Source organism: Aegilops tauschii, chromosome 7 (assembly GCF_002575655.3).
Source record: "Aegilops tauschii subsp. strangulata cultivar AL8/78 chromosome 7, Aet v6.0, whole genome shotgun sequence".
Classification (NCBI taxonomy): Eukaryota; Viridiplantae; Streptophyta; class Magnoliopsida; order Poales; family Poaceae; genus Aegilops; species Aegilops tauschii.
In genome coordinates this window covers 641,225,107-641,235,709 of record NC_053041.3, presented here as the reverse complement: position 1 = coordinate 641,235,709, position 10,603 = coordinate 641,225,107, and the positions used below count along the sequence as shown (strand labels likewise).

Below are 10,603 nucleotides of genomic sequence, written 5' to 3'. Positions count from 1 at the left end.
ACTGAACCAACCACACGATGGCCAGCTGATACACACCCAGGGGTCCGAGCATAAGCCTCCGAGGAGGGAACGATGTAAAGGCACCGAAAACACCCACTTCAGCAACCCATGCCATGGCTTTTCATGCCCGAAGCCCTAGTGCTAGTGGCACGACACAATGACAAAACCTCCATGGAAGGAAATTGGCGACCATCACGCCCGAAACCCGAGTGGTAGAGGCACGACCCAATGAGAATGCCTACATGGAAAAAAGTGGTGCTCTTCAAGCCCGAAGCCTGAGTGGTAGAGGCATGACCCCATGACAATCCTCCATGGAAGGAAGTGGGCCTCTTCACGCCCAAAGTCGAAGTGACAGAGGCATGACCCCATGACGATGCCTCCATGTTAGAATTGAGTTATCCTTGCAACATTGAGCTCCAGCTCTGAACCAGCCTCACTGACGTCGCCGGTCCACTACCTGGTCTCGTGAGCATGTGTGAATGAAGCAGCGTACGTTTTTTGTTTCTTCCTTTATTTCTTATTACTTTTTCACCCTTTTTTGTTATTTTTCTTTTTCATTCTCCATTTTTACTTTACTTTTTTTTACTTTTTAATATGTGAACCTTTTTCTAACTCACAATTTTTTTATAATTCATGAACATTTTTCCAAATTCGCAATTTTTTATAATTGCAACCAATTTTTAAACTCGTGAGTTTTAATTTGCAGACAGTTTTTCTATTCGTAAACATTTTTTGGATTGGCAGACATTTTCTAGATTCACGATCATTTTTTTGAAACAAACAATCTTTGAATTCATGAACCCTTTTTCCATTTCATTAACATGTTTTGGATTTGCGAACATTTTTTGAATTTGCTAACATCTTCTGAAATGAAGAACATTTTTTCATCCGTGAACATATTTTCAAATCTATGAACAATATTTTAATTCACAGGTATTTTTTCAGGATAAGAATTGTTTGAATTCGCGAACATTCTTTGAATTCATGGGCATCTTTTAAATTCACGAAGAATTTTTGCAATTGTGAACATGAATTCAAAAACATTATTTCAAATCCATGAACAATTTGTAACTTTGTTGTTTTTATTGAATTAATGAGGAATTCAAGAATATGTTGTATATTCTGAAACAGTTTTTATAATCGACGAGCAATTTTTGAAGTCATGAATATTGTTTGAAATTTTGAATATTCTTTTAATTCAGTAACATTTTTTGAAAGTCGGTGATATTTTTCGAATTATGAACTTTCTTAAATACACATGATTGTTTTAGAAATTGAAAAAAAATATTTTTGATTTTTAATTATAAATTAATAATAAACTGACAAACAAAAGATGAAATGAGGAGAAAGGAAAAAAGAAAAATAGACGTGCACTCCCTCGCTGCGAGGCCCCATCTCGCGCCATGGGCCCTCACCGTTACTGATGTGTACGCTTGCCTAAAAAATCTTGGATCGGCACGCGACCTCCTCACCCTCCCGGCGCGACCTCCTCACCCTCCCGGCGGCGGCGGCGGCGACGGGGCCTAGGAACCGGCGGCGGCGACGGCGACTCCTCTCGTCTGTGGGTGCGTCCTCTCTCTTCTCCCGCCACCTCCCTGGGTTCGGTCCATGCATTCCGCAAAACATCATTGCTGACACTCACAGTACCTTCAGAATACTTCGATTTGCCGAGGCGAGCTGTTCTTGTCTTCTCACGCCTTGTGGCGCGGCGTGGGTGAACTCGCGGAGGCCCCTCTCGAGTCTCGAAGCAAACGCGGGTGTGGGCGCCGAGATGTTTGCGACGGCGGCGCGGTGGGCGGCGAAGAAGGGGAAGCCCAAGATGGCGCCGATCGAGCTCACGACGGCGCCGGAGCAGGCGCAGTCCATCACCCGCACCATCTTCGATGTCGTCAAGGAGCACGGCCCCCTCACCATCTCCGATGTTTGGGAGCACGTCAAGGTACTGCTGCTGCTGAAACTTGTGCAAGATTCATCTCCGCACGCAACCTGTTCGACGGAATGTCTTTCTGGCAACTTGGCTGGACGGACAGTGTCTTCTCTGTTCTTGCAACGTCATTTTGGATTCCTTGTCATTTAGAACGTGTGTTGATTTTCTTCAGGACGTAGGGCTGAGGGGTTTGACAAGCAAGAGGCAGATGAAGATCATGCTGCGGTGGATGAGGGAGAAGCAGAAGCTCAGGCTCATTTGCGACCATGACGGACCTCACAAACAATTCCTCTACACGACATGGTTCACCAACCCCAAGAATGCGCCGCAGAGGCCCAGGAGGGAGCTCAACAGGGAGAATCCCAAGCCATGACTGTGTTAGGAATAAGCCACGCCACGGTGGTGACCAACATGTGTGTGCGTGTAGGTCGAGTACAGACGCCGGTGCGTGGCCGCGTCCATAGCCGTGGTCAGTTAGCCGGGTTGTGTGTGTTGCAGAGCGAGGTGTGGAGGCCCAGGTCTCGCGTGAGCAGCGGCTCACATTCACTGGAGACCGAGTCACTCGCGTGCATGGTTTGCTAGTTCCGTTGTGATCTGGTTAGTCCAGGTAAGGTAGAGTCATGGTTAGTTAGTGCATGCGTGTGCATGGGTTAGCTGGTTAGTGGCCGACGTGTGTGCGTGCGTGGAGTTAGTGGCCGGTGTGGTGGCCGGATGGTGTGTGCACCTGGGTATAAAAGGCCCTTCGTTGTACTGCTCGTATGTGGGTGTGGGTTTGAGTTCGTGCTCGAGGAAGAAGCCGTTCGTGCGGCAGGCGTATGTGCGCCGGAAAAACACCACCGTGTCCTGTGTCTCCTCTTTCTTCTACCTTCGTTCGTGCGAGAGAGAGAGAGCGAGAGGGAGCTGGGCACCGGCGCAAAGAGCAAGCTAGGGCTCTGCGCCAACAGACTGCACTCATGTTGACTAATTTAGGGCTTATTTCCTGGATATGTAGACAAAGCTGTTAATCATAGCTGAAACACCGTGAACGATGTCAGATTGTGGATTATGCAAAAATAAATAACCCCAAACATATTTTTTTTCCCGCTGTACTTCTGTTTTCGCCATCTTTTGTGCTTCTTCCTGAAACTGGTGTTGGTGTTCTGAAGAACTTTGGCCTCGGCCTTCTCCAATTGAAATGAATGTGGTTTTAACTGCTATTAACTTTGTCAATAACCTTACTTCAAGTGATGGGGTTATATCTGATTACTCCTATCACATCTTGTAACCATTTGCAGGTCATGTATTCAGTAGAACAGCACACAAGTATTTAATGTCTGATGACAATCATAGTAGTTAGTAACTTCAAAATAATTCTTAGTAATTATCACATGTTAGTTTCCAGTGCTGCAATGCCCTATATTGCATTGCAATTTCAGTATATAAAAATTTAGTGGCATAAACAACCTGCAATAGCAAGGAACCAAAACTAATTTCCTAGTATCAGTTTCATATACTCAAACATACTTCGTCTACATATATTCACATGACCTTCCAAATGCCTTGATTATTTGCAGAAATTTCTTTTTGTCAGAGTTGGTGTTTTCACTGGGTTCTTTTCAGTTGACAGCTACTTGTGATGTTATATGTTGTTAAGAACTATCAACCCAGGAATGGCACTGTCTGTGACAAGGGTACTGAAGCCTGGAGTTATTCTTATTCCAAGAGATGCAGCAGCTCAATTCGTTTGGGGTCAGAATCATTGCGGTTGATGCAGCCAAGGGAAAGAAGTGTGGAACAGGTGGCGCGACTGATGCTAGACCTCCGGTGCCCAACAAAGAGATTAATAGTACAGTTGTGTTTGGGGCCAATATCCCGAAGTAGGGTTCTAATCCAGATTCCGAGTGCCCTTGCTGACTGTGGGACCTGGTTGGCAAGCGTCCCATACTGACCGAGCTTGGGAGGAAAGATGCCAAGGCACTGCCTTGTGAAGACCTGAGGTGTTTCATCCAGTTTGACAGCTAGGATCACATCATGGGAAACAAACTCTCACAGCTACGAACTAACTGGTCAGGACAGTCTCGTCTCATCATCATGTCTCTTTTTCTTGCGAGATTCGTTGTTATTAGTGCACGAACATACTGGTTATTTTCGATTGGTAATGATGTAGTGACTTTTTGTTGTTGAGGAACTAGCAGATGACTGCCTATATATATATTAAGAGGAGAAAGTCATGCGTGGAAACATTACAAGGCGAGTTGCCTAAGGCTGCCCGAACGCATCCAGGACTGGACTAAGTGCAGATATTAAGTTATTAATCCGGCTTGGGTGGAGGTTCGTTCTCACGGTCCGGGAGCCAAAGAGCAGAAGTAGTCGGTTGGAGATGAAGGAGATCTTGCTTAATGAGATTAAGAATTGCAGGAGCAAGCATGTAAGAATAATTGAGCACACGCATGTTGCGTTCCTTCCACAGGTTCCAGCAGGTGTATATCGTGATGATGATGCGCTGGTCAGGTAAAAGGGCATGTGAGCTCATTCCACCAGGAAGAAACAGAGGGAGCAGTGGCGGCATTGGAGGCAAGAATAGGGCAGCCACACTTCTTGCGCGAAGGTGCACTTGAAGATCAGATGCAGGGGAGTCTCCTCCGTTTGGTTGCACACGTTGCAGTATTGGTTATGGTCCAAACCCCTGACAGCAAGGTTATCGTTGGTGAGAGTATGGCCACAAATCCAGAGCAACATGAAGAACCCGCACTTAAGCTCGACCTTGGCCTTCCACAGTTTTGAGAAATTGCAGGTGGAGTAGGAGCCATGGAATTGCACCAGGTAAGCAGAGCGAGCAGAGTAAGTACCGGAATCAGAGCAGTTCCAACTGATGGAATCCTCAATATCATGCCGCAGCTCAGTCTGTTGCAGTAAATGCCACAGGAGGGTGAACTGACGCAATTGAGTAGTATTGGATATGCGATGAAGCCCAGACATCCATGTTTGATGGCTGAATGCGCGTTGAACTGAGATGTTCTTCCTTGTACAGACCGGCAGGAGGTCCGGAGCCATGCTAGCTGGAGATTGGCCAAATAACCAACGATCGTGCCAAAATGAGGTCTTCCGGCCGTTGCCCAGGTGAATGGTGATCGCAGCATGGAAGCAAGCAACATCATCGGCACCACAAGGGGTATGGGAACCCCTCCAAGGCCTATCATCATCCATCCACTCCAGCCATTTCCATCTGAGGTGAAGAGCGCGCCCAAAACGTCTCAAACCCAAAACCTCAAGACCTCCCAGATTCTTAGGCCGACAGATCGTTGCCCAGTTCACAGGGCCAAGCCACCATCCGCATCTAGTTTGGGTCTCCACAGGAAGTTGCGCCGCAGCTTGTCAACTTGCTTGGAAGCCCAAAGGTCCAGCCAAAATACAGATATAAGATGTGCAGGAATAGCTGAAAGGACAGAGTTAACCAACCAAAGACGAGCATCGTTAGATATGAGCCTGCCCTTCCAACGCTGCAGACGCAAGGCCATCTTATCAAGGGTGTGTTGCAGATCAGCTCTGGTAATTTTCTTATAGTTGAACAGCAAACCTAGACACTTGCACAGTTGCACGGGAATTGCATACAGGGATTGGAAAGTGCTGAAGGAGAACTTGCAGATCCTCCTGATCACAAGCAATGGGGAAGACACCGCTTTTCCCCGAGTTAGCTGTGAGGCCAGAAGCTCTTCCAAAACGGTGTAGAATCTCCCTGGTGACTTTGGTATCAGAAGCCGTTGATGAGACGAAGAGGGCAGCGTCATCGGCATACAGACTGACCCTGCGCTGGGAAGGGGGAGCTGCATGGAAGAGAGGGCACCTGCAGTGCAAGCCGACTGACCCTGCGCTGGGAAGGGGGAGCTGCATGGAAGAGAGGGCACCTGCAGTGCAAGTCTCGCTACATTTAGCAAAACCGTATTAATTACTATTTTTGCCATGATAAATCTGCGCAGCAAAGGAAAATTTGATTAGTGCAAAACAAAGATACTAGTGTATCCTTTACGTACTTATGGTTACCGGCGCAAATCAACAAAAGCTAAGAAAAAACCATTATCCCGACTCTAAATTATATTAGTAAAAAAACAGAAAGTAGCGAATAGAGCACGAGGTGTTTGAGGGAAACAGCAAGAATAAAACAGGAAAACAACAAAAAAAAGACAATCACATGCATCGTAAATCGTTGACCCAGGGTGAAGTGGATGTAGTACCAAAGAGTGGACGTCAGCCAACTATATCAAAAGAAGTACTCACCTACTTCAAGGAGTGACGATGTAGCACCATCTATCGCCGAGGACAAATCTCGATCCCCTCGCCCTGGCTTGAAGGGCGCCGACACTTAGGATACAAAGAAGCTCACTTGACAGGTCGAATGGACACCATAACTGGACCAAGGCATACATCTGCCACAAACGTAAATCACAAAGAGAGTGATATTGTTGTGGTCCACGAACCAACCACACGATGGCCAGCTGATACACACCCAGGGGTCCGAGCATAAGCCTCCGAGGAGGGAACGATGTAAAGGCACCGAAAACACCCACTTCAGCAACCCATGCCATGGCTTTTCATGCCCGAAGCCCTAGTGCTAGTGGCACGACACAATGACAAAACCTTCATGGAAGGAAATTGGCGCCCTTCACGCCCGAAACCCGAGTGGTAGAGGCACGACCCAATGAGAATGCCTACATGGAAAGAAGTGGTGCTCTTCAAGCCCGAAGCCTGAATGGTAGAGGCATGACCCCATGACAATCCTCCATGGAAGGAAGTGGGCCTCTTGACGCCCAAAGTCGAAGTGACAGAGGCACGACCCCATGACGATGCCTCCATGTTAGAATTGAGTTATCCTTGCAATATTGAGCTCCAGCTCTGAACCAGCCTCACTGACGTCTCGTGAGAAGTGGCAGCAGTGGACACGGAGAACCATAGCTCACCATCTCGTTAGAAGTGGCAGCAGTGGACGGAGAACAATCGGCATATGGCATTGTTCTAAGTGGCCACCACTCAGTCAAAAACAATCGGCCAAGTGGTGGGAAAGATCAGAGTCCCAAATGCAGATACCGCCGATGACGCGCGCCTATAATAACCATATCTAGAAAACAAAAATGACAGCCCCCGGTGAGGATCGAACTCACGACCTTTCCCTTACGAAGGGAACGCACTACCACTATGCTACGGAGGCTCGCTGTTCTCTTCACCCCTCTGACACATCCTTAATTTAATCAGCCCGATTAACCCTTCCACCACCAGTCTTCCCGCCCACCGGAACGGTTAACCACTGACAGACACATCCGGAGCGGTTTCGAATTCGAAACCAGGGGACAGATCCATCCACGGCCCCAAAGTAGCAGTCACCGGCAATAAAAATCAAAATGCAAAGCCTTGGTAGGAGTACGTACGTACTTCCCGCGGGCAGGCGTGCTGCGCCGGCTCGTAAATGCGGCCGGGCCGACATGTCGGCCCGGGCCCAGATTCAGAGGCCGAGCGTACGTCTGCGTCGCATTCATGGATGCCTGCCTCCAGCAGCAGCAGCAGCAGACATACAGGCAGCGGCAACGGCAACGGCTCCTACAGCCCCCCCGCTCCTCCTCCGTTCATTAATTTCCAAACTATACAAATATCTTCCTTCACTGACGAGCGAGCGGCATTCCACCGCCATTGTTTTCAACGCGAGAGCTTGGCGCCATGATGGCATCTGCCCTTTGGGGAGGCGACGCACGGTTGACGATCGTACGTACCACGCAACACGGCAACGACGTCGGCCAGCGCTGGAGAAATCGCGGCGCCGAATCTTTGCAAGTTGAGAGAAAATATGGTCCGATTCCTTCCGGTGGTCTGGTATCACTGCCAATGATTGGCCACAAAAGGGAAGAGATGCAAAGAGGCGACAGCGATAGAAATGCAGATAGTAGCAGTAGTACTCAACAACAATGCAAGCAAGCAGCAATCTCCTGTGATGAGCGCATGCTAATCCCACTCCAACGTCTTCAGAGTTTGGCCTTGGGATACAGGATCACGACGGAAGCACGTTCTTTCGAGTTGATTGAAACAACCTGTGGTCCGAGCTCAATAGTCAATCAAACAAGGGGAGAAACATGTAGTACCACCGTCAATCAGAGAGGAAAGATTTCGCTATAATTGGTACTACAACTAGTACCAGCCAACATGGGAAGACAAAACTACTGTAATGATTATGTGTACTAGCAGCAGTCACTCCAACATACATTGTGTAATACCACTCGGACTGCAGCATGGCACTCCAGCACAGGGAATACACAGCAACAAATCTAACCAACGAGCTGTCCAGGTACCAAGCACAGCGCGGCAGCTATGCCACCAACATTTGTAAACGCAGCTCATGAAACAAAGCAGCAATCACAGAACCAACAAAGCAAGCATAACAAGGAACAAATCATACACGCAAATGCATGGCATGGGGCGACAACAGCTTAATCTAACATTACCCAGACTGATATTATCACAATGTTAGCCGGTGACAATGGACGGAAAGAGTAACCATCTAGGTACAAGCAGGGGCGCCCGCGGCAGAGGGCATACACCCTCCACCGCAAGGGCATCCCCGCCGGCGGCGGCGCCAACAGGGAGCGCTATCCGTTATAGCAGGACAATGACAAGAAAAAAGGTAAAACAACATCACGATGTGAAGTGAAACTTGGGATAATTCTAGTGGAGATGGATAGGCTCCTTATGACACCACCGCACACAGCTCAGGTCGCTTCTCGCACAGCAGCTCCCGCATTGTCCGCTTCACTCGTCATCGTCCTCGTCCTGCAATGGCAACTTCATGTTCAGAACATAGGATACAAGTCTACAACAGATCTTACTTAACAGATGGTTGATCTAATCAACTACAGCCTCAAGCCCTCGACTCGATACAATCAATCTACACTTACAATCAACAGCTAAGGAATAATGCAGCATTCTTCTGAAGCAGTTAGCATGCATAGCGAGTTCCATAAACTAATTGAAGAGACGGTACACAGGATGTTGTGTGGTGTATACCTCGTCGCTACCCTCATCGTCATCGTCATCATTGATCTCCGACTTGGACTTGTCGGATTCCTCCTCATCTTCCTCCTCTACCTCCTTGGCCGCCGCCTTCTTTGGGGCAGCAGCAGCAGCACTCTGAACAAACAAATCACAGAGCCCAGATTAGCTAACTCAAACATAGTCAATCAGACAAAAACAGCAAGGTTAAATCGCAGGGTGGGTTCAGCATGGCTACCTCGCCCTTGTTGTAGGCGGCAATGGCCTTGTTGTACTCGCCCTTGAGCTTGTTGGCCTTGGCCACGTAGGGGGCCTTCTCCTGCAAAGCACACCCACCAGAACGTGCGTGTCAGCATACACATGGACAAATCGGGCAACATATCAGCCAAGCCTAGCAAGCTAGGGTTAATTAACCGGAAGCTGGGTCAGCTACAAGCGCTTACCGATTCGCTCAAGCTCTTCCACCTCTCACCGGCCGCTTTGCCGACCTGAATAGAAAAAATTACATCGGGAGCAGCTAGTCAGTTGCCAGATCATGATCCAATCTACAGCACCCTTTTTTTCTAGACTAGAATACTAATCTATCTAGAGCACCTGGCGGATTAATATCTACTACATGCTGGTACACAAAGCAAATCGGGAGTGGGGGTCGAATTTTGATGGGACTTACGGCGGCGACGGACTTGTTCTTGGGGTTCTTCTGCTTGAACTCCTCGCGGAACTCGCCCCTGACAAGAAGCAACCAACCAAACAGAAGCAGCAGGGTCAGGGTCAGAGCAACGGCCGCCCGGGCATCACGGGGAAACAGCAACAGAAAAACAGAATCTGAGCAGGGTAACAGGAAGGAAGCAAAGGGGATCCATGTTTGGTTGGGACGTACATGAAGACGAAGAAGGCGGAGGGCGCCCTCTTGGGCTTGTTGGGGTCCTTGCCGGCCTTGCCCTTCTTCCCCTTGGCGGCCGGCTTCTCCGCCCCCTTGCTCTTCACCGCCAACCTACACAACCACAACACAGATCGCCGCGCATCAGAAGACGAATCCCTCAAACAGATCTACCACAGGGACTACTCGAATCGATTGGGCGCGGATTGCTTACTTGGTGTCGGCCTTGACGGCGCCCTTGGATTTGGCCCCCTTCATGGCTGGTTTCCTGCGCCGCAAACGCAAAATCGGGTCAGATCCGCCGACGGCGCGGCGAAAGCCGGTGGAAATCGGGCGAAACGGCGCCGGATCGAGGGCGAATCGAGGCTCACCTGGGTGGGGAGGGGGCGGGCGGCTGGGGGAGGGAGGGCGCTCCTGGTTTGGGTTGGGGAAAGGAGAGAGGAGACGGGGACAAGGCTGGGCTGGGCTAACGCTGCGCTGCGACGAGGGGATAAGAAGCGCTCGCCCCGCCCGAGGGCGTATCCGCGATTCCGCCCCATCTCCGAGGGCCCGCCCACAACTCCCAATTCGAATTTTCGGACCGATCGCAAGCTTTTGTTACTCTGTCTCGCGTACCCAGCGGCGATCCGCGGGTCCGGATGCCTGGTGGGGCCGGTTTGTCATGTGGAGCGGGAGGGTGGGTATGGGAGCGGGCCGCCGCCCAGTACAACTCGCGAGGGGGGTGGACGTGATTATGAGAGAAGAAAGGGACCAAGCTGTAAGGGCGCGCGCGCAGGGGCTTGGGCGGG

General features: G+C 49.5%; 2 protein-coding genes and 1 non-coding gene across 3 annotated transcripts; 1 reads left to right on the top strand and 2 right to left on the bottom strand.

Annotated features, from left to right (window-relative positions):
• The first annotated feature begins 1,436 nt into the window (after positions 1 to 1,436).
• Positions 1,437 to 3,015, top strand: LOC109734063 (uncharacterized). Its single transcript, XM_020293288.3, has 3 exons — positions 1,437 to 1,565; positions 1,654 to 1,939; positions 2,100 to 3,015. Exons 2-3 carry the CDS (start codon positions 1,772 to 1,774, stop codon positions 2,298 to 2,300), a joined length of 369 nt encoding a protein of 122 aa, XP_020148877.1. The 5' UTR covers positions 1,437 to 1,565; positions 1,654 to 1,771; the 3' UTR covers positions 2,301 to 3,015.
• A 4,022-nt stretch (positions 3,016 to 7,037) lies between these two features.
• Positions 7,038 to 7,109, bottom strand: TRNAT-CGU (transfer RNA threonine (anticodon CGU)). The gene has a single exon. It is a non-coding gene; the product is annotated as a tRNA-Thr (tRNA).
• A 1,267-nt stretch (positions 7,110 to 8,376) lies between these two features.
• LOC109734061 (HMG1/2-like protein) lies at positions 8,377 to 10,327 on the bottom strand. Its single transcript, XM_040395263.3, has 8 exons — positions 10,187 to 10,327; positions 10,030 to 10,083; positions 9,816 to 9,929; positions 9,606 to 9,663; positions 9,379 to 9,423; positions 9,174 to 9,254; positions 8,951 to 9,073; positions 8,377 to 8,716 (listed from the first exon to the last, which is right to left on the bottom strand). Exons 2-8 carry the CDS (start codon positions 10,071 to 10,073, stop codon positions 8,696 to 8,698), a joined length of 486 nt encoding a protein of 161 aa, XP_040251197.1. The 5' UTR covers positions 10,074 to 10,083; positions 10,187 to 10,327; the 3' UTR covers positions 8,377 to 8,695.
• Positions 10,328 to 10,603: the final 276 nt, after the last annotated feature.

Bases quoted from the DNA above. Each gene is read 5' to 3' on its own strand.
- LOC109734063 (XM_020293288.3), top strand. From the start codon at position 1,772: ATGTTTGCGACGGCGGCGCGGTGGGCGGCGAAGAAGGGGAAGCCCAAG. The intron at 1,940-2,099 runs GTACTGCTGCTG...GATTTTCTTCAG, and splicing joins ATGTTTGGGAGCACGTCAAG to GACGTAGGGCTGAGGGGTTT.
- LOC109734061 (XM_040395263.3), bottom strand. From the start codon at position 10,073: ATGAAGGGGGCCAAATCCAAGGGCGCCGTCAAGGCCGACACCAA. The intron at 9,664-9,815 runs GTACGTCCCAAC...GCTTCTTGTCAG, and splicing joins TCCGCCTTCTTCGTCTTCAT to GGGCGAGTTCCGCGAGGAGT. The intron at 9,074-9,173 runs GTAGCCATGCTG...TTGTTTGTTCAG, and splicing joins CCGCCTACAACAAGGGCGAG to AGTGCTGCTGCTGCTGCCCC.